We start from the raw sequence: 23524 nt of genomic DNA on the forward strand, positions 1-23524 counted from the left end.
AATCCACGAAAAAACGATCCAATTGATTAAGATGCACAACAAAAATCGTATCCATACGATTTTGCACTTCTTGAAAAATATAATATGTTTCATTATTTTAAGTGGTTATTATATTCTAAGTAATGAAGAACTTATTATTCTTAATTCTTGGGTTTAAGAATTCTTAAACATAATTACCAATAAAATTTTTGTTCCTTTAAAGAACTTGATATTGATAAATTTACAAATCTAGAAATTCATTTCGGACAATTAAAATTTCTCAAGAACAAAAAGATTTGTGCTGAAATAACATATGCCAAGAAAAATAAAAGGTTTTGGATGCATAATGGGTCTTAAAGTATTATTTCTGCATTCCTGAATAAATCCACTCATATTAGGATTACTCATTAATGATTGATAAATTTAATGGATTCGCCTTTTGAAATAAGAACTTCTTGTTCTGAAGGTATAATATCAATCACTTCACGTGTATCTAACGCATCCATTATGATTTTTTTTTCGTATAATTTTACTTACGATATGATTATTTTGTATCTTTTTCTTTTGGTTTGATTTTGCTTACTATCTCAAATTAATTTTATTGTAAATTTGTTAAGTTTTCTGGGAAAAAAATTTTGCATCAAAAAATATAAAAAAAATATAAAAAAATCAAAATTTTGAAAGACAGATTACGTGTTCTGTTATCAATTTTGCAGATAAAAAACAACACAATAAAATAATTTTGGAATTTTATAAAGATACAAAGTAAAATCAAGAACACATCCTTCTAAAACACCCGACAACACTAGCATTTTTGCATCTCCTTACATCAAAAGCAATAGATCCTGGCAGCTGGTCGTGGAGAAAGAAGAACCTCCAATGGAGTTGCTTTTGGTAAAGTTACTCCAGTACTCTCGCTCATGTCCACAGGCCGATCCATGGGTGTAGCCAGATCAAAAGCATGAAAGAGTCTAGCAAGTGTCAAGTGGAGACCATGTAGAGCAAATGACATGCCTGGGCATGATCGTCTGCCAGAACCAAAAGGAATCAGCTCAAAGTGTTGTCCTCTCACATCAACACCTGCATGGCTTGTGAGAAACCTCTCTGGCTGGAAAGCTGATGGATTTGTCCACACACTTGGATCCCTGTGAATCTTCCATGCATTTATGATCAAGCGAGTTCCAGCAGGAACGTGGAAACCAGCAATGGTGCAGTCTTCCAGGGCTTGCCGGGGACCTGAGAGCGGAGCAACGGGGTAGAGGCGGAGAGTCTCCTTTACCACAGCTTGAAGATACACCAGGTTTTTTAAGTCTGTTTCATTCACTTGACGTTCAACACCTACATGAAGATCTAATTCTTCTTTTAGCTTTTCTAATGCAAATCGATGATTTAGCAGTAACGAGATGGCCCATGTCAACATGGTTGATGTGGTGTCGCTGCCGCCAGCTATAACAGTCTGCAGGAAATTAATTAATCAACTTATTAATTTCAGAATAATAATGTTCTAATATAATATTGACATACCAGACAGGTAGCTTTGATGCTAGTATTCGAATCATAAGGAAACCCAGAGAGTTGTCCATCATCTTCTAGCGACAACATCACGTCAATGAAGTCTTGTTCACCCTCAGCCTTGAGCTCGCCTGAAGCTTTCTTCCGGCGATGCTCGCTCACCCAATCTTCAAGCATCTCATCCAAGTTCTGGCCTGTCTTCTTCATTTTCTTTTCAAGACCCTGCAAATCCAACCACCAGAGAGAAGGGAAGGCATCTGACAACACAAACATGCCGAGCAAGTGAAAGAACTCAGAAATCTTCTTTTGGCACCATCTGGCCTCAACATCATCAGAGCCACCAACAAAAGATTTTCCAGCCACCATTTTTACAATCACATTAAGCGTTAAATCCTCCAACAAGTGTTTAAGATCTATACACACTGGGTGGCAACTATTTTTGGCCCAGAGATCATAAAGCTTCCTTAGCAGCACATCGATTTCAGAAGCCTGAACGTTCTTGATAATCTCAAGTCGGCGATTTGAAAGAAGTTCTGACATTACTATCTTTCGCATCTCTCGCCAGTGAGGAGAATAGGGCGCAAAACCAAACACTGCATCATTATAACACATGTGCTTTGTGGCTGCTGTGCTGGGACGGGAAGCGAGTGCTTTATCACAAGTGGTGTAGCATTCCTCGGCCACTTCGCTACTTGAAACTACAAAAGCGCGGCGGCTTCCTAGGCGAAGAATGAAGGCTGGTCCATACTTATCAGCCATCAATCCAAGCTTCTGGTGAAGCAGCTGACTAGAACCGGCTAGTAGATGAAGATGGCCTATGATTGGCCATGCACCGGCTGGTTCGGGTGCTTGTCCAAAATTGGTCCTTCCAATTATGTTTCTTGTCCTGCTAAACAAGACAAAGTAGAGAAAGATCAAGGAAATGAACCCAATAAGTGCGATTACTTGCAGATTCAGATCCATATTTCGATTGTAATTAAGATCGACGAACATAGATGGGCATGAGATTTATGTAGATCAAAAAGTCAACACCAACATCAGTGGCGAAACTAGCACATTGAAGGAGAGCAAAAGCATCACTTTCTTTTACGATTCTTTTTTCTTATGATACTTTAGTTTTTTTTTTTTTTATATTCTTTTAATTATAATTATGTTTTAATTTATAAATTTCCATTATTAAAAAATATATTTTGTTGTTATAATTTAACTTTCAAATACTAATTCAAAACTTTGACATCCTTGTCTTTTTTTTTTTTTTTTTTTTCCCATTATTTGGCTTGAGTTATTATAAAAATAAATAAATAAATTATTATAAAATCTTGCAAAATTTTTATTTTTTTAAAATAAATATTTTATAAGTTAAGTAAAAAAGAAATCAACTGAATAATATAAACTAAAAATTTCTCTTTTATAAAGTGTATACATTTATCTAATTTAAAGTTGATACCTTATTTAAAATTAAAGAAAATCTTATATAAAATATAGTAGAACATACATATTAATAAGATATTCTAATTTCTAATTGGTGGAATATAATTGGCTCATACACTCACATACGGATAAGAATTTTTCATCCAAAATCAGAGACTGCGGGCCATCCTTAAACCAAAACCAAAATGAAAATTTTTAAAGGTAAGATTACAGAACTCGAGTTCATACAAGTATAAGTTTCGTAACCACTAAATTGAATAATTTCATATAAATTCATAAATTATAAATTAATTTATACAGAAATCTTGATAGAAATATTTAGTTTAATGATTATTAGATAAAAAAAAATAGTATGAGAAGAAATTCACTAATTTATTTTATTTTAAAATTATTAAAAATATATATTTATAAAATCAAATTATTTAGTTTTTCTATAAAAACACTTTTAATCAATTTGTGTTAACTTCAATAAGAAATAGAGTCAAAATAGTATATTGAATGTGGTTAATAATTTTTTAAATATATAGATTAAAAATTAAATTTTATAAAATATAAAAATATTTTAATTAAATAATTTTAAAATAAAGCGAAACTAATAATTTTTTTAAAAAATTATAAATTTAATAGTAATTCACCCTTTTTATATTCGGTTTTTTATATGAAACTGAGCTTATATTAGACTCGCCCAATTTTCACTCAAGGCAAACCTGACAAAAATTGATAGCTGCTACGAGCAAATGGCCTGGTCATAAGCCAGTATGCTCACCCATTCCCCATTTCTATGGTTCTATCTTCAGAGCCAGTATGAACTCAAATTTTTTGTGGATAAGCAAAGAAAGCTGTAGGGCTAAAATTGTGTGCGCATGAACAGGGTTTCTTATTTCACAGACATCTTTAACATTCTAAAATTAAAGCACAGATTAGGTACTTTTTACTCCACGCACATTCCTATGCTTTATAGAAACCAAACGTTGACGGAAGCAAATTCAGTGGCTGAGGGTGGTCGACTGGGTGGCAGAGCAAATGTCGAACTCTGTTGCACTTTCCCCATAGCCAAAGATTTCCATTTCATGAACAGAGATACTCTTACAACCCACCAAAACAGAAAGAAATTACAGATTGAACAAAATGTCCACAAAGTTAGGACCATTTATTCTGTGCAATTGGTATCAAACCAGCATTGAAAGGATATACCCTGAATACAAATCTTTGTCTACCTGCCAACCAAATGTAGAGCTCTACTTTTGGAGCTAAGTTTAGCCAAACGTATCGGATTTGTGATGCATCCACCGACAGAGTAGTGGTTCAAGCTTCATAGAGAGCCCTGTGAGCTCAAAGAACACATTTGTTTGGAAAAATACATGCCCAACCCTCAGCCTGCAGACTGCAGTGAGCTTGGAAAGGCAGAACAGGGTAAGAAGAACCTGTTCTTTATAACACAAAATACAGAAAACAAATACACAAATCTAATTCATAACAAAGCCTGTTCAAATCACCTTAAATACCACCTTATTGAATCCTAAAACTTTTTAAAACTTCAACAGCTATAGAGCTTTGCAGAAAGACGAGGCGAAAGAAGCACCTCTAATGGGGTTGCTTTCGGTAAAGTAGTTCCAGGTGTCTCAGTCATGTCAACAGGCTGATCATTTGGGGTTGCTAAATCAAATTCATGAAGGAACCTAGCAAGCGTTAGCTGCAGAGCATGGAGTGCAAATGATGCACCAGGGCATGATCGTCTACCAGATCCAAAAGGCAGGAGTTCGTAGTGTTGACCTCTAACATCAACATCTTTATGGTTTGTTATATATCTCTCTGGCTGGAAAGCTGTGGGATTTGTCCAAAAGCTCGGATCTCTCTGAATCTTCCATACATTTACCAATAAGCGAGTGCCAGCTGGGACATGATACCCACCTATTTTACAATTTTCCATGAATTCTCGGGGTATGATGGGAGCAACAGGGTACAAACGGAGAGTTTCCTTGATTATGGCTTGAAGATACACTAGGTTTATGATGTCTGATTCATCAACTTTACGTCCAGTGCCAATATGGAGGTCTAATTCTTCTTGGGCTTTCTTTAGAACTGGTTTATTATTCAGAAGCAATGAGATCGCCCATGTTAGCGTGGTTGTTGTCGTGTCACTAGCACCAGCAATAAGAGCCTGCCATTGATAAACCTAGAGTTAGATCCATATCTGAAAATGTGAAGGCCATAGGATGAGCATTATTCGTTCAAATCGAAACACCTCACTAAATGGAATCAATTCGAAAATTCAACCGAATCAGATCAATTCGGTTTAGCTTTCACAAATAATTAAATTTCGGTGTTCAGTTTATTCGTTTGAATTTTAAACCAAATCAACCAAATGTGCACTCCTAAGCCATTTCAAGTGCTCTAGTAAAAATAATGTCTATTGTCAAGCGCGTTTCATAAAACAAGAGTTGTTTCATAGTTCTTTATATAGCATGTTGAGCATACCAGACAGGTAGACTTGATGCTGGTATCTGAATCATACTGGAAGCCTGACAATTGCCCTTTTTCCTCAAGCGACAACATCACATCGATGAAGTCCTGTTCACCCTTAGTCTTGATCTCTCCAGAAACTATCTTTTGGCGATGCTCAGTCAGCCAACCTGCAAGTACAGCATCCAAGTCCTTAGCTGTCTGCTTCATTGCCTTTTCATGCCCCTCTAAATCCAGCCACCGGAGAAATGGAAGTGCATCTGAAACCACAAAAATTCCCATCAAGTGAAAGAATTGAGAAATTGCCTTCTGGCACCTTCTTGTCTCATCATCATCAGTGGAACCAGTATATCTCTTTCCAGCCAGTGCTCTAACGATCACATTGAGTGTCATATCCTCAAACCACTGTTTAAGTTCAACAAGCACTGGAAGACTATTATTTTCAGTCCACAGACTATAAAGCTTCCTTATCCCCAGATCAAGTTCAGATGCCTGGACATGCTTGACCATCTCAATTCGCCGGTTTGAAAGAAGTTCGAGCATTACTATCTTTCGCATCTCGCGCCAGTGGGAGCTGTAGGGTGCAAAACCAAATACAGCATGGTTATAGCACATGTGCTTTGTGGCTGCTGTAGTGGGACGAGAAGCAACGGCTTTGTCATTTATGGTGAAGCATTCCTTTGCCAATTCCCTAGTAGAAATCACAAAGGCAAGATGACTGCCTATGCGAATGTTGAATGCTGGCCCATACTTATCAGCCATCGATCCAAGTGTTTGGTGAAGAAGCTTATCAACACCGGCCAATAGATTGAGGTGGCCAATGATTGGCCATGCTCCAGCTGGTTCAGGAGCCTCTCTACTCTTGCTACATTTGCTACTCTTTGTCCGTTGAAGATATGCATTGCAGAGAAAGATGAAAGAAAAAAACCCAGCAATTACTGTTATCTGGAGAGAAGGATCCATAATTGGTTATTTGATTTACAAATTTTCACATGTAAAAGTGAAATCTAGTCAATTTATACACCCACTCTCAACAACAAATTTCAAAAAATTAAGCATGAAGCATACCAAAGTATGGCAAATTCTGGCATTGGCCATGCCATCCATGCATATACACACATATGGTATAAAGATTAATCTAGATATCAGAAGAATGTCAAATATGCTCCACAGTGTAAGAACTATATCTCAATAATTTAATTAACACTCATATTCACTTAATTTTCTAACATAGCCACTTGAAATAGATATCTACATCTCACAATACTTTAACAGAATGATATGACAGTCACCTAACAGTGCTACCAAGCAAGATGATGACAGTTCATAGAAAATATATACGAGGTTCACATCATCCAGTTCCATAATATAATAGCTGGGAACAGATCTAGTAGGCTCATCTGCCCACTAAAAAATCTAATGTCCAACTTATCCTATCAGAACAGACTGCTATTGACTTGTTATGCACTGATACTAGAAGTGGATTCAAGAAGACCATAGCAAAATCATCATTACATCAAATAGCAGAACAAAAAAACCCAGCAATTTTTGCATTCCAAACAACTTATAGATTATGGATTTCTCAAGTGCCAATCACTAAAGAAATGGCAGGAACATGATGATACAATGTCGCAAAACCTAAAAGTTATTCTTAACATGTTTTATCAAGAAAAAACAAATGATGATGGGGTGCAGAAAATTCAATTCATATTTAAACGAGTTGAGAATAATTCAAGATAGAATAGCTAATTGAGGAGTAAAGGCTTGATGTCAAACATAAAGGGCATGCATGGATCATGCCACTTTGCCCTTTAATATGGTTTCCACATTATACATTTCATATTCTGCATCATCTGCCCTGCTAAATGCTGGATGCAGCAACCAGCGACAACTCAAATTCAGGTTGCCAGGGAAAAGATGAGCAAACATCTTCAGGTCTTCTGAAAAGAAAAGGAAAGGAGCAATTTTCAGTTGTTTTTTATATTAAGGATGCTGTTAAGAAACTCTTTAGAAATTATTTAAAGTTAAATTTTGACATATTTTAATATTAAAACTCTAAAATAATTAAATGTTTTTTGAAACGCTTTCACAATAATATCTAAAATGTTACTTTTTAGTAAAAGGTTTTAACTTCTAAACAATGCTAAACAGGATCTTCTTTCTTCAAAAATCAGATTTCAAAATAAGGACAATAGGCACTAAAGAAACTAAAATTAAGGAAAGCATTCTTCTTATTATGATGGATCCAGATTGAGCACAACTTGTAGCCAACACAATATGATTAACATAAATAATATAGGGCTTTATTTGACAGTGACCTAAGCTTGCAGTTTTTTGGTATTCTGTCTACCCCATCCAAAAAAATTATTTCAGAAAAAGAAATGCAGTTTCAATTCAAATGTTAATTTCTGCAAATTATCATGCGAGACCAAAATTTCCCAGCATCAAATGTTATTATCCACTTGGGTTTGCTTCAATTCAGTGCAAAATTAAAATTATTTTGTCACCAAGATGGCCACAGTATTTATATTTAGATTCAATATAAAATTTACATTTAGAGATCAAAGTATACATTTAATAAGTTTAAATTCAATATAATTATATTAAACTAATTCTAGTATAACAAAATTAGATATTAGTTAAATTATATTCCTAATTTATTAAATTTAGGCAAAATGGATAGAAATAGTAAATTTTTTTTGCCTTTTGTCAATTATAGCCAATATTTTTAATTGTCTAATTTAACCTAATTTCAAAGGTTAGTATTAATTATAGCTAAAAACTTAATTGAGATATAAATAGTGTTGATATGTGTAGTCCAGTCAATATAGAAAGAAATTAACACTAATCCATAATTAAAAAAAATCATTTTACGCTGACTTGACTATACATATCAGCAAAATTTATATCTCAACAATAAGGTCTTGGTTATAATTAACAGTAATCTTTGAAATTAGGCTAAATTCGACCTGTTGGGTCCAGTAAATTACATCCCAGTAAAACAAACAGCTTATGCAAGCAATTGCTACTGTTGCGACCACAAGGGTCTAAGCCAGAAGATACCCAAAAGTCCTCACATTACAGTACAGCTCCAAAATGGTTAGGGAAAAATAACGTACGTTTTCAAGCAAATAATGGATAGTGGGAGAAAGTGGAAGCAAGGGGACAGTGTGAGAGAGTGAAAACGCATTTGATTTCTCAAAATCTAAAGCAAGATATAAAGTAATGATGGACAATGAAGAATATTCAAAGAAAATACCTAAAATTCCAGAATTGTGAGGGCTTATTTGGGTTGAATTGATGGTGCTGTTCTCCAATTATTTTTCACGCACAATCATTGCTGGACGACACTAACAATTTCATCTTCCTCATTGCAGCAGTGGTATAATTGATAGGCCTGTCTGCATTATTGTATTGCAGCGCAGAAACCGCTATATTGTTTTGGGCCTAACCCTTTAAAACCTAGCTATGGCTCATCATACTCGTTACCAGTCCTTTCCCCTGCCCAAGAGAAAATTATAGAGCCAAAACTGTGGCGTTCTACGTGCTTATACGATATTCATTTATTACCATTTTTTTTGTCAACTTTATTATTTTATATATATTAAAAAAAATTATTAATTTTTTAATTATATTTATTTTAAAAATATTATATTTTATTAAATACTAAAACATATTTAAAAAAAATCTTAAAAATTAAATAAAATTATAGCATTCAATTTATATATATATTAGAATAGTGTAAAAAAAGGAGAGTAAGTAAAAATTTTAAAATAATTAAAAAAGAAAAAACAAATAAAAATTATAAAATTAGAGTAATATAATAAATAATCAAAAATAAAATATTTATATAAAATTAATTATATTTATTTTTTAAAAAAATTATTTTTTTGAAGCAAAAAAAAAATTATTAATTAATTTTTTATATTTCTACAGTTTATTTATCAACTTATAGATTTTAATTATTTATTTGTTTCACTTTTATTAATTTATGATATTGTGTAAATAATAATTTCACCATATAATTTCACTCGTCAAAGCCGCAATTTAGGACTTGTCAAAATCCCTAAAAGAAAATTATTGTAAACTTACCTATTAATAATTTTATCAGGAAATTTACTTTTTAATTTTTAGATTTTAAAAAATATTTTAAAATATTTTAAAAATTTATTAATTAATTTTTTATTAATTTTTAATTTTAAATATTTTATTATTTAATTTATCATGCCATAAAAAAATTTATTAATTTATTTCTTTCATAAAAATATTTACTAATTAATTTATTTATATTAAATGTGTTTTATATTTTTTAATAACATTAAAAAATTAAAGAGAAATTAATTAATAGACTTTTAAAATTTTAAAAATATTTTAATATGTTTTGAAAATTAAAATACTAATTAATTATTTTTCTAATATTATAATTTTCATTTTATTAAAAATAAAAATCTTACTTGAATAATGATATATGTAAGTTTTAATCGCTTTAAATAATGTGATGATGTGTTATGCTACTGTCTTCTCAACTTGATGAGATGCACCTACACACTGAATGTATAATAATTTCTCTTAAATAAGATTGTGAACTCGAAGGAATACGAGTGACAAGTTAAGTTTGATGACTGGTTCAGTTCGATTCAACTGGAACCGACAAGTAAAGAAAATGAACTAGAATCGAATAGTTTTATACAATTTTCGATTTTAATTTAAAATTAGGCAAAATTGGTAGGAATAGCTAAATTTTCGCCTTTATTATAATTAATACAATTAATTTTGTGTAATTTAACCTGATTTCAAATATTAGTGTTATTTATAATTAAAAATTTAATTTATATAAAAAATTATTTTATATTTTAGCACATTTTTAAATAAAATTTTATATTTTAATTTATAAAAAAAAATTCGGTATTTTCGCGGATAGAAAAGTAAAATTTTTCTCTAATATTATTAAAATTTTTCTCTAATATTATTAAATATCACTATAAAATAATAATTTATTCTATAATATTTAATAAAAATTATATTTTAGTCATTATATTTTTAAATTTAATTATTAAATTTTATTTGAATAATAAAATAATTTTTAATTTAAATTTTATATTTTTAATTGAAATTAATTTATATATTTTTATAGATTGATCCTAAAGAAGATAATTGTTAATAAATTTTTATATTTTTATAAATTATTTTGTTTATTTTTTAAATTTTAATATTTTACGTATGAAAAAAATAAAATAAAATAAAGATAAAAAAATTTAATATCTCCTTATTCTATTAAAAAATTTATTCAAAAGGAAAAAATTAGACTAGAAAAAACCCTTTAAATTTGAATTTAGATGCTATATTATAGCAGGATTCTTTGATTTAATTTATATTTTATTAATTTATTTTAAAATATTAAATTTAATAAATATGTGAGATTAATTTAAAAAAATAACTACTTATTTCTAAATAATTATAATATTTAAAAACTAATTTATAAAAATATAAGGATAAATTATAATTAAATGAAATATTTTATTATAAAATAAAATTTTATAACTAAATTTATAAATATTTAAACTAAATTATATATTTTATAAAGTTTAAAGATTAAAATATAATTTATTATAATAAAAAATTTTTAATTAATTTTTAAGTGTTAATTAATATTATTAACGGTATTAAATAAAAGAAATTTTTTTTTGTTTGTTTGTTTGTTTTTTAAGAATCTTGTCTGATGTCTCTAAACTGTAAATGCTGAAGTTGTTCTTTGTGACATCAGATGCATATTGGAAAGGTCAATACCGTAAGTCCATTTTGGTCGCCACTGTTTGCTCACAGTTCCATCATTCGAAGATGAAGATGGTCATGGCAGATTTGATTGGGTCCTACAAATATTCACTACTTTTCCAGTCTTGCTTTTCCAAGGTCAAACATGTTCTGCGAGTAATTCTTACCACGTCCAGGTGTATATAACTAATCAATCCTAAATTATCATTCACTTATAAAAATATATATTTAGCTAAAAATACATTGATTACATTAATCCGCTAAATGTATAAACTTCGGTATTCTCTCGTAAACTAGGAGGAGATCATTTTAAATACCAAGTATATTCTGCTTTTATTATTTTTATTTTAAATTTTATAATTCAATTTGTGTGAAAATAATATATGTAGTATTATATCATATCATTAGTAAATAGTGATAATTTTCTGACACTATCAAAAAATACTATTATGATAATTAAAATATAATTATTAATTAAAAAATAAAAGTATAAAAAAATATGTGATGGTTTCACTCATTTTTAATTTTAAAATTTATAGTTTAATTTATATTAAATTAGCGTTAATCTCACATTAGTTGTGGAAAGAAATAATGCACCCTTATATGGGTCATAGACACTCCTTCCTTTTTAGCTAGTTTTTTAGTGAGTTAGGTATAGGTCAAATTTAATATAGTATGAGAGTTTTCTCCTCCGATATTGGACCCCCTATAACTATGTCGTGTACCAATAAAATTCTAGACGTGAAGAGTGTGTTGAATCATAGAAAAAGAATATTCATAATTTAATAATTAGTATTTCGATATATAATTTAAAAATTAATATTTTTAACCGCATCTAAAAATTACCCTTTTTACTTGCTAATCGCTGAATACCACAAATATTATTTTAATACAAATTGAACAACAAAATTTAAAATAAAAAAATCGATAAAAACTACATTATACTTTTTCTTTCTTTATGTATTATCATTAACTTTGCTCAATGTGATCAAGTTAGATCAGCATCTTTCATATCAACCCAATTACGACTATATATAAGCATATACATATATAGTTTCAGTCTGCTATGGGGATAATCAATGGAGTCAAAATGAACATGATCAAGAAGATGATTCTGCAGCAAGCAGAAGGCAGCGTAATTGATTGATACTAATAATAATCCAAGATATTTCACATTATAACTTGTCCCACACCTTTCTATGAATTAATCTGGACCCTCTAATTTCATTACCCTTTGCAAGGACAATATATTAAATCTATCAATAATCATCATGACAATTGTTGAATTTTTTTTCTCTTTAAAGGCTCTGCCTTGTGAAAATTCATCATTTATACCGTACCTCAACACCTGGAGACCAAAATATTTTGTTGTCATAATAATTGAAGTTACCATTTTTTTTCCCCAACTTTTTCACAGTTGAGACAAAATTCCAAGAACATGGAAGAGATGCATGAAAAACATTAGATACTTCGTCCATGCACGTTAATTTAAAAAAGGGAAAAAAAAGAAGAAGATTAGATTAGATTAATTAGATTTAACACTTGAGAAGAGTCAGCTCATTTGATGATTCAGCATAGTCCATTTGCCAACTTGGCCTTCCAAGAGTGAACTCTAGATTAACCAACATGTCTGAAGGTGACAAGGAGCTAGATTCCAACCTCTCCTTCACTCTTTCAGACATATGGAGGGCTGCCATGGGTCTGTCCTCCTAATAAAAAAACATGATCATAATCATAATTAATTGTATGAATTTGGAATATTGCTAATTATTAGTAAATTCCAACATGTTAGATTTTGTTTTTGATGACAAGATCATACCTTGGCATCATGTGCACTGAAATGAGAATATGTTGAATCCTCAGTGTTTGATCTATTTTTGTCCCTTGTCTCCATTGATGATGACCAAGAACCTGAACCTCTGTTCACAAGATTACCAAGAAATCAATATCAAAGTATATTATCAGTGATCCCACTCTAATCAGCGGCCAATATCTAATCGTGAACATTAATTCAAGTTTGAAATTTGGATCTTCAAGAAACTAAGAAAACAAATGAATATGGGGAGCAAAACTTGATGCATTGCTTTGGTTGATATTTACACAGCTATCTATATAAGCCAACAAAATCCAGCCAAAACATTAATGGCTTGATCAACTAAAGGAAAATAGAAATAGTATAAAATTCTGATTTATCACAGAAAAAAAACTAAAGGAAATATGGAATTACTATTTGAGACAGGGTGTGAGCTATGGTCCTATGGATATAAGCATTGAGATCTGAACCAATCCCTTGACTTTCAGACCATTGGGATCAAGACACTAACAATCCAACGGACATAGAATGTTAGGTATTTACATTATTATTCACGGTTCACGTAAAACACTACTGTGCAGAGAAACCCTAGGTGAGTTCATTAAGATCTATGCAAGTATTAGAGAAGAAGAATTACACAGCAGTTTATTATATAAAATCTACTTAATATATAACATGTTGGATCAAAAAGTCCAACACCAAGAGGAATTTGTGTATATTCGTGCATGTATGTTTGCATTGGTTTAATGGATAACATTGAAGTCGGCATTATTGTCCATTTTAAAATGATGGAGAAGATAAGAACATGAACCTTTGGACAAAAAGAAAATAAGCAAACAAGGGAGAAAGCAGGCAGGAGAAGCACCCACCTTATTTGGGTTTTTTGTATGGTTGGCAGTGGCGGAGTTGGTGGTGGATTGTGAGAACAACAAGGGTTGGTTTCAACTTTTCCGGCAGAAAATCCAGCATCCAGATCAACAATTAATCCTGCCGTTTGCTTCAAACCCATGTCTGTCTGGCCTTGACCTGCAATAATCATAGATAGAGCCGTTGGTTCTGCTTTCTCAGACAGCAAGCAAATCATTCACATGGACTTCATCATGTCCGTCCATTACAAAACTGTTCTTGTTTTAGTTCAAAATAGTAAGTTAAATTATAGAGTTTTTGTCACAATTGATTGGTAGAGACTAGAGAAGATAAATGTAAATTACCTGATCCTTTGTCAGTGCTCTTCACTGTTCTATACATCTGCATGAACACCCACAAAAAAATATGAGAAAAAATGATCCATGTTAATTGCTAAAATTAAACTCTAGATGCCCTTTTGTCTTCACCCTTTTGTTCTTCACCCCCACTAAAAATGAGTTGCAGCAATATATATACAGAAAAAACGACGGTCAAAAATGCAAAAACGACAATGGGAAACATTGAAAATTTTTCTGTGGCATTCATAATTTCAAAGAATTGTGGATTGAACACAGTAACACCACCTGCAAGTGACTCTTCACGTGAGCTAGGGTTAGATCTTTCACATTCATCAACTCTAAAACTGATTTGGGTGTTGCTCCTGCAGCATTTGAAAAAATACAAGTGTAATAAGCTTATGCTCCTCCGGCAAACAGAAATGAACTTGTAATAAAGAAACAAGAGAGTGTAAGAAATTTTTTTAAGATGAGATTGTTATGTATTACTTTCATGGCCACCAAGAAGCTGGACTGCATGAACAAAATGAGCATGGAGAGTTGTGGTCCATCTCATTCGAGGAGCTCTGATGCTTCTTTTAACCCCACTAATCATTCTCACATTTCTCTTGAACTCTCGGCCATAGATTTGAGGTTGATGGTGGTGATGCTGATGATGATGGTGGTGGTGATTAAGATTTCTTGGTAGTTGCAGTGTTGGAGAACTCAAGTCAGCCATTTCAAAACCTAAGCTCAAAGTAGGCTCACTAGGACCAAGATTATAACCCATCTCTTGATTAAAGAAGCCATTTTCATGGCTCAAATCGCTTCCACTGCTACCAGAATCAGTAGTCGAGCTCCTATCACTGTAAAAAGCTTTCCTTGTTAATCCTCCATCATAGTCCACTTTCTTTATTGCTTCAAAATCACAAACCGATGGTGGGCTGATCTGCAAGGAAAGATCAGGCAAAGGTGATGATGTTCTCATTATTTGGTTTGAGCTTGAGAACATGAGAATGATGGAGATCTAATCTAGTCAAACTAGCAAAAAAGGATAGTTTAGAACTTCAAAGAGAAGCTATTTCTTGGAGGAGCAGCTGAAAAGCAATGGAGCTTTTGATTATATGATTATATCATGAGTGGCTTATGATTATAGGCTTTTTTTTTCTTTTTTTTTGCAATAGGATTCCTCTAGGATTAGGAGATGAGAGAAGAGAGAAAAAGTAGATAAACAGAGGTGAAGGAATTGCAGAGAGAGTAGTGGGTCAGATTAAAAAAATGAAAGAAAAGAGAAAGTAACAGAGGTTTTTTTCTGGGGATGATGGCTTAAATGGAAAGTTAGTAGAAAAGGGGAAGTTGTGTATTCAAGGATGCAGAGTGGGATCAGAAACATTTCTTCAGAGAGGAAGAGAAGAGGGTAGGTTTTTTTTTTTTTTTTTTTTTTTAAAAAATGATTTATTTCTTATGAGAATGAAAAGGAGGTTGCAGAGGATATAATGGTGGAATGGAGGGGATTCGAGAAAACAAAAGGAGTTACTGTTCAAAGGAATATTTGGAAGGGCATTAGAGAAATTTTTCTTTTTCTTTTTCTTTTTCTCTCTCACTGTAGCTCTCAATCATACGCATTACATATACATGCATTTAAGAATTTTAATTAATTTATAATGTTAATTATATTAATAAATATAATTTTTTTAATTAATTGAGTTACAAACATTTCAATTAATAATCCATGGAAAAAAAAAATCAACACAACCCTATCACAAAAATGACAATGCTAAAAGAAGAAATGATTTTTCTTTTTATTTATTATAGAAAGTGGAGTAGAATTTGGATTTTTTTAGATTCATAAATATAATATTATCACTAGACTATATAAATATAATATTTTATCAACTCATAAATGAAAAACAAGAACATGAGTGGTAATATATAGTTAGATTATGAATTTGTTTGACTAATTAATCTGCATGTGTGATGAAAACCAATTAAATAAATTTAAGCCTAACAATAAAAATTAAAGTAATTAATTGAATTAATTAATAGTCCTGTAGTTCCAGCCCAACCTTAAGCGTTGCCCTAAACCGACCATCACTATTGCCAGCTCTAGTCCAGTCAAGAGTCAAAAAGAGCAAACAGGAGAAAAATTCTCCAGTCTATATATGATCTGCAGTCTAGAGTCTGGAATTTTTTGCTCGGAAAAAAATATTCACAAGTTAGTATTTTGACATGCAAGTTTTTTTTTTCATCTAGTATTTAATAAGGCTTAAAAGACTATATATAAGACGATTAAAAAAAATTAGAAATTTAAATAAACAAACCAAATGAATTCATATCAAATTAGATTAAAAAATTAAACCAATTCAACTATACAACTAAATAAAATCCACACAATCAAATAAAATTAATTCACTTTACCGATTGCTTCACTAAAAGAATAAGTCGATTTAGAAACTATTTGAGATTCTGCCACTGAGCACCACCACAACCAATTAAATGAATAATAAAAATAAATAAAAGCACACACAACATCACCAAACTGGTTATGCTAATCTCAACACCGAAAACTTTATCGGATTCACAAACCCATCGAAGCACAATCAGAAACAAGTATAACAATAAACGGGTACATAAATAAAACAAAAGAAACAGAAAAAGGAGAAGAGCAACTTGCAAACACCACAAAACTTTTAAATCAACCATCTACACAGCGGTCCAGAAGAGAGGACGTTATAAAGCTCAATCGATCATGGCATGCGGAAAGAAAAGTCGTCGAATGTAGCGGCGCAGTCCCGAGATACCAATATCACTGAAAGCGAACTCTTTTTCCTGCAGTTACATGGAGCCCTCAACAAAACCATATTTATGAAAAATTTCTCGACATAGATGTGCGAATCTTCAAACACAAAAAAACAAAAGTAAAATAAAAATATCATTCATTAAATCGGTGACGAAAACCGAACTACAGAAACGATAATAAAATCAAGAAAAAATTACTTCTTAGTCCCTGAGATTTAACGTAATTAATACTTCTGCCTCTCTATTTTGGCAACCCAACACTTAAGTCCCTCACTTTCTCTTCTATCCAAATTCGTAGTCCTTCCGTCCATTTAAACCGTTTGGTCAAAGAGTCAAAAGTGAGAGGTGATAATTTTTTCCAAAAATACCCTTCTCTCAATGTGAAATTCCTATTTTTTTTTCTCTTTCATGTTTTCTCCAGTTGCAGAAGAAGAAGAAGAAGAAGAAGAAGAAGAAGAAGAAAAAGTTGCAGAAAGGGTAGGAAGAAGAAGAAGAAGAAGAAGAAGAAGAAGAAGAAGAAGAAGTATTTGGGTTTGGGTTTGGGTTTAGTGAGGGTCAATTTTGTCAATTCACGTATTCCAAACGGCTATTTTGGATGGAAGGACTACGAATTTGGACAGAAAATAAAATGAGGGACTTAAGTGTTGGGTCGCCAAAATAGAGGGACAGAAGTGTTAATTACGTTAAACCTCAAGGACTAAAAAATAATTTTCCCTAAAATAAAACAAAAATAGTACAATTTCTTCCCTACCCAAAAACAGAGGAAGGACAATTACAGAAACAATTAAATCACCAAAACTAAAAATTAGAGAATCCACTAAAATGAAAATAAGAATCAAATTCCTCTCTATCAATAAATTTTTTTATTATTTAAATATATACACTCAAATGCAAAAAAAAGAAAAATATATCCACGAGCTAATATTTTGGCTCGCACGTAAGTAGTGAATTGGCATAAATATCGAGGTGTACACGTGCGAAGCAGGCCTAAATGCAGAAATACAATACAATACAAGGGATAAAAATTTATCTCCGTTGAGTGAAAGCAAATATCAGAAATAAAAATAGGAGTCTTATAAGAGAAGAATTGTCAGATTGGGCGACACCGCTCTCACACTCCCACATGCTACTTCTCAACTATGTGGTTTCTGTCCCACGCGCTTTAGATATATCGAAAAGACTTCAGAGTATTAAATCTCACTTTTCGACTACACAAAAGACGTTTAGATATATTGCAATTTTACATTTTAGTCCAAATAAAATTTCATATCACGTTTTCAATGGGATTCTTCGTTATATTCCTGAAAACTTTCAACGTCTTTTTTACTTGGTCTATTTAAGGAGTTAGAATAAATTCTCATAAAAAATCAGAGAAGTCATCCAAATATGGATATTAGCATATCCATTCTTTTGAGAACTTTTTAAATTTAAATAAATTAATTAAATAAAAAAATTACTATTTAATTCATTAAAAAATTTGTGTTAATTTTTTTTAAAATCAATCTTATGAACATTGTAAATGGTAAATTTTGTGCTGAAAAAGCTTTAGTTAATTAGGATAGAGTGCTAGAGGAGGCGAGTGGGGTAAAGCGCGTGGAAATGAGAGAACGGAGGCAGAGTCTCAACAGGTAGTATTTGTCTAATCTGTAATATTGCATCAATCTCCAATATTCCCTCTCCGTGTCCAAAAATTCCTCAGCTAAACCCACAATGTCGAGCCCCACCCGCGCGTGGAAAGTTACAAGACAAATCAAATGAAAACAATATCAAGCCATATTCCTCGGCGTCAACATGGGGTTCGCATCACGTGACTTATGGACATGACATTGTCTCTAGGTTTTTATTAGTCTCTTCTCTTGTTCTCATCTCTTGTTTTTATTCCCCTTTCTACACGACCCCGTTTTAAATGCTGCTTTGCATTGCATTAAGCTGATTATAATACTACAAAGGTGACTACAAATTATTAATCATTTTCTTTAATACTTTTTCGAAGCCGTGGTCAGCGCCTGATGCGCTCTAGATTCTCCGGGAATTGCAAAATTTTTGTATTTCTTGTCTTAATTTATTACCCTAATAAATTCTCTGTCTCTCTTTCTCTCTCTTTCTTTTAAATTTATTGAATAATCAGTTTGACATGTCTCTCTATGACTCGTTATGTTGTCAAATTCTCTGTGTTATATTCCATATTCCATGCGTTTGTCTTATAAGAAAACCCACTTTTTTTTTTTAATTTAAATCGGAATATATCAATAAGTCTATTTAAGCTATGCTATATTTTTTTTTGTAAAAAAAAAAAAAACAAAGAAAAAGAAAAAAAAACCCATTAACGTAGTTGTTGAATAGGGTATAGATTAAGCAAGGACAGACAATATACTAAGAAGTCTTGCTTATTACCTAATCATCTACTTGTTAATGTATGTTGGTTAAGTAATTACTTAATAATTATATATTTTTCTTTACCAAACTGTTTACCTATTCTCAGCTGCAAAATCACATGCAACAAGCTTGAGTAATTGTTTAACTACGTAATTATATAGCTAATTTGGAATCTTGTGATTAAGTTATAATATTTATATTTGGTTCTTTAAGATTGGTAGAATAGCTTGCTGGTTTGATAATTAAAGTGAAAAATATTCCATAAACTCCAATTCCTTAGCTACAACGTACACTAAACAGCAATTATGGGGTATTTGAGTAAGAAACACTCTTGGAAAATTAATAATAAATAAAAATAAAATCTCATGCATAGATCAAATGTTCATATCTTGTCTGTGACAGAGAAATTATTTTTTTTAAAAAAATATATTAAAAATAGAATACCCATTTGGAAGAATATTAGCTTCTTCATGGTGATTCGCGAGATCAGAAAACTGGGCATGTGTTGCTTTGAAAAATGAGTTATTTTTCCACCTTCTCCCACTCGTCGTTTAAGTATTAAAGAGTAAGACAAAAAAGAAAGGAAGGAATCACCGAAATCACCGCCGTTTAGGCTGACGTGCACCGCGACATTACATCACTTAAGATTCAAACATGCATGGCTTGGCTTTGATTTAGGGTTTGGTAATTAATTCTACCCACATCGTTTTGCTGGTTCAGTAGAATTTTATTGTGTCTTTATGTGTGACATAAGACGACAGGGTTTATGATCATCAGATCAAGATAAAGGAAAGATACCCACTTTGAAAAAAGAAACAAAATGATATATAATTAATTACAATCATTAAAATAATGAGTTATAATCAAATACACGGTCAAAAACCCAGTTCAGACTACAGAAGAAAGCTCAGAAAGGGTCATTAATGGCGACCCTAAAACGGGCAGTTTATCTGAGTTTTGACACTTCTTGGAGGAAAGCATAATTGGAAGCACCACAAAGGAGGAAAGTTTACCGTTTCCCACGCGCCACCGGGAAAAGGCCACTTGTCAGCTTCAGGGGCCAAAGCATCCGTCCCAAAGCAAAAGTGGTCAATTATGAAATGATACAGAAAGGTATCAATTTGCCAAGAACAAAATTAAAGGCGCATGAAGTCAGACCCTACAACCGCAAGCCCCACTTCTTTAGACTTAAGTTTAACCCTTTCTTTTCCATTTTTTTAGCAGTGAATTATCACTAATTTTATTCGCAACCGGAATTATATAAAATAAAATATTAGTAGTGAGTATTTACTTTATTGATAAGTATTGCGCATTCAATTAAATACTTGTAATAATAACACTACTTGATAATTGAGATTTTAAATAAAAAGAAAGAAAATTTATTATTTAATTTACATATTATATATTATAAAAAAACTTATCAATTTATCTCTCAATTTTAAAAAATATATTAAAGTATATTTAATATTTTAAAAAATTTATTAATAAATTTTTTTCTTAATTTTAACAGTATTTTATTATTTATTATTTAGTTTTCATAATTTGAAAAACTTATTACTTAATCTATCATTTTTGTAAGAAATCTATTAATTAGTCACTCTGTATTGAGAGTATTTTAAATATTTTTATAATACTTAATAGTTAAAATTAGGAAAAACTGCAATTTAATCCCTCTAATTTAGTAAAATATAACCTTTCATCCATCTGTTTTAAAAAATCATCAGTTTAGTCACTATGATTTTTAAAAATTATGTTATTGGCCCCTCCCATTAGATTTTCAATTAAATCACCATTAGTTTTTAATTTTTAAGTTGGTCAATGGAAATTTAAATAGAAAATTTCTAGATTGCCCTTTAACTAGCAGGAGGGATGTATATTTTTTCTCTCCAATTACAGAAGGAGCTATTTAAGAATACATGAGGAAAAGTAAATGCAGAGGCAAATTAATCTTAGATGTCGGTCACCAGTTGCTCACCCAATACCAGCGACAGATGGGAGGAAAAATATCTGAATAAGAATTGCAAGTGTGGTATTAGGACTACTGTGAGAATTTCTGAATATGAAGGGAACAATAACTGCTTGTAATGCTTGTCATAACAACAATTGTGGCTCGTTCCTGGGATAGTACATACTGGCATTGAGGTTTCCAGCAAGTGCAGAGACAGTTGAAGTCGGACCGAGGCAAAGAAATCTTGGGTGAGAGTTGGCTGATATAAAAGAAGATATGCTTATTGTGCAAGATAAAAATCGAAAGCCAACAATGAAGATGGAAGATGTGGAGAATATGATGGGTTTTATAAAGACTATCTTGGTTGTTATATTGGTGTTAATAGTGTTCATTTCTCTTCTCATTCTCGTTCTCATTAGGGGGAGAATGAGGTCTGTGTAATGGGTTTTGTGGTATTTGCTTGTTGGAGTTATTTTGGGTGTAAGTAAATGGATGAAAAGGGGTAGGTTGTTGAAGTAGTTGGACGTTTGTTAATGAAATCTTATGTTTTATAGATAGTGGATTATTTTGGGTGTAAGTTAATCTGATATATTATAGCTGGTAGGTTAATATTTTATAATCGATGGGTGTAAGTAAATCTGATGCAATGCAAGCTACTATAAACGATGACCAATATTTTATACATTATCAGTTTTTATGTGTTTGTGTAAATTGGTTGAATCATTATTGTTTAGATCTAAAATTATTAGCAATAGTAAAATTGAAAATATTAGATGGACTGAATTATTGTATAATTTATTAATATAGTGACTAATATAATTTATTCGGATTCCGCTATTGTATCTTTTTTTCAAAAAAACTTGAATTCAGGTTTCGCCTTCAATCAAAGTTTTCCTAAAACAAAAATCATATCATTGTAATGTCCAGTGATCATGAGTGTAAATTACTCTCATAATTAGTTCATAAATGAGTTGTCTAAAACAAAGACCATATCATTATACTTAGCCATACAATATCAAAGTTTGACCATACAATGCCAAAGTACAAAGATCATACCAATAACCTTCTTCTGCATATCCTAAAATCACCATAAGCTTCCAAAAGCCATAATACCTATATATTCAAAAAAATTTCACCTATCTACCAAGACTACCTATACCCATAATTACAAAATACAAAAGCACAAAATCAATATTGTCCATTGAAAATCTATTGAATGAGTTTAACTAGCTTCCAAAATCTTCAAGAGTACTGGTGGCATTTGTATCTTCCAAAATTTTCAATTACTTATGGCATCTTAGATAGGTCTTCCATATATGTTACATGAACTGCCCTTTCTCTGTTATAAAACAAAATTGAGATTAAATTAATTTATTTACTATATAATCTAAAAAAATAATATCCACAAACACTTACCTTCTCCTTAACAGGTGCCCTTTGGTAAGTCTTTTTATTATGCCCTAATTGCTTACATGTGGCACATCTAGTTGTCTATAATTTGGTCCTTGCATTTGATGAAGTAGCTTCACCTTCTTCTCTCTTCCTTACTTTTCTAGGCTTCCCAAGTAATCTTTTCAAAGGTGGTGGCATAATGCGTTGAGACTCATCTTGTATATTGTGAACTGTCATTTCTCTGTTATAAGATAAAATTGAGATTAAATTAATTTATTTACTATATAATCTAAAAATATAATATTCGCAAACACTTACCTTCTCCTTAACATGTGCCCTTTGGTAAGTCTTTTTATTATGCTCTAATTGCTTACATGTGGCACATCTAGTTGTCTTTGATTTGGTCCTTGCATTTGATGAAGTAGCTTCACCTTCTTCTCCCTTCCTTGCTTTTCTAGGCTTCCCAAGTAACCTTTTCAAAGGTGGTGCCATAATGCGTTGAGACTCATCTTATATACTGTAATTGACTTGTGGCATTAGGTGAATAATAACCCTTCATAAACCTTTAAATATGTTGAAACATGATAGTAATAATAGTAATAATCCTCAATATCTTCACGCTTGTATCTAATACACAAGGCTGCATATTTGAAAGGCAATCCATTTATGTACCACCATTTGCAAGAACATTTTTTTTCCTTAAACTTTATAGCAAATTTTAGATTACCCTCAAATTCATCATTTCTACATGGCAATAACCTACAATATTTGTCTTGCTTGATGATTGAATTAATTATCTTGCGAGTCTTAGGGGTGATCTTACCTTCCCATGAAGTCCCTTTAGCATATCTCTTCTGG

General features: G+C 31.4%; 3 protein-coding genes across 8 annotated transcripts; all 3 read right to left on the reverse strand.

Moving 5' to 3' along the window:
• Positions 1-711: 711 nt before the first annotated feature.
• LOC110614589 (xanthotoxin 5-hydroxylase CYP82C4) lies at positions 712-2484 on the reverse strand. The gene is made up of 2 exons (XM_021756156.2): positions 1504-2484; positions 712-1435 (listed from the first exon to the last, which is right to left on the reverse strand). The coding sequence occupies exons 1-2, from the start codon at positions 2482-2484 to the stop codon at positions 809-811; spliced, it is 1608 nt and encodes a 535-aa protein (XP_021611848.2). The 3' UTR covers positions 712-808.
• Positions 2485-3974: 1490 nt separating this feature from the next.
• LOC110616234 (xanthotoxin 5-hydroxylase CYP82C4) lies at positions 3975-8921 on the reverse strand. Of its 6 annotated transcripts, none has more exons than XM_021758591.2 (4): positions 8645-8920; positions 7220-7322; positions 5401-6330; positions 3975-5083 (listed from the first exon to the last, which is right to left on the reverse strand). In XM_021758591.2, exons 3-4 carry the CDS (start codon positions 6145-6147, stop codon positions 4460-4462), a joined length of 1371 nt encoding a protein of 456 aa, XP_021614283.1. In that variant the 5' UTR covers positions 6148-6330; positions 7220-7322; positions 8645-8920; the 3' UTR covers positions 3975-4459. The 6 variants fall into 6 exon arrangements, with proteins under 6 accessions (XP_021614283.1, XP_021614280.1, XP_043813089.1 ...); XM_021758588.2 differs by having other exon boundaries at positions 7220-7325; XM_043957154.1 differs by having other exon boundaries at positions 5401-7322; positions 8645-8921.
• Positions 8922-12506: 3585 nt separating this feature from the next.
• Positions 12507-15581, reverse strand: LOC110615067 (probable transcription factor KAN4). The gene is made up of 6 exons (XM_021756774.2): positions 14662-15581; positions 14461-14537; positions 14182-14218; positions 13840-13996; positions 12977-13076; positions 12507-12866 (listed from the first exon to the last, which is right to left on the reverse strand). Exons 1-6 carry the CDS (start codon positions 15161-15163, stop codon positions 12693-12695), a joined length of 1047 nt encoding a protein of 348 aa, XP_021612466.1. The 5' UTR covers positions 15164-15581; the 3' UTR covers positions 12507-12692.
• Positions 15582-23524: the final 7943 nt, after the last annotated feature.

This window comes from Manihot esculenta, chromosome 5 (genome assembly GCF_001659605.2).
Source record: "Manihot esculenta cultivar AM560-2 chromosome 5, M.esculenta_v8, whole genome shotgun sequence".
Classification (NCBI taxonomy): domain Eukaryota; kingdom Viridiplantae; phylum Streptophyta; class Magnoliopsida; order Malpighiales; family Euphorbiaceae; genus Manihot; species Manihot esculenta.

Excerpts from the sequence above, each read along its gene's own strand:
- LOC110614589 (XM_021756156.2), bottom strand. The coding sequence starts at position 2,484 with ATGTTCGTCGATCTTAATTACAATCGAAATATGGATCTGAATCTGCAA. Across the intron at positions 1,436-1,503 it reads GCATCAAAGCTACCTGTCTG|ACTGTTATAGCTGGCGGCAG; the intron begins GTATGTCAATAT and ends AATTTCCTGCAG.
- LOC110616234 (XM_043957154.1), bottom strand. The coding sequence starts at position 6,348 with ATGGATCCTTCTCTCCAGATAACAGTAATTGCTGGGTTTTTTTCTTTC. Across the intron at positions 5,084-5,400 it reads GCATCAAGTCTACCTGTCTG|GCTCTTATTGCTGGTGCTAG; the intron begins GTATGCTCAACA and ends TATCAATGGCAG.
- LOC110615067 (XM_021756774.2), bottom strand. The coding sequence starts at position 15,163 with ATGTTCTCAAGCTCAAACCAAATAATGAGAACATCATCACCTTTGCCT. Across the intron at positions 13,997-14,181 it reads GAGCACTGACAAAGGATCAG|GTCAAGGCCAGACAGACATG; the intron begins GTAATTTACATT and ends TGATTATTGCAG. Across the intron at positions 12,867-12,976 it reads TCAGTGCACATGATGCCAAG|GAGGACAGACCCATGGCAGC; the intron begins GTATGATCTTGT and ends TTTTTTTATTAG.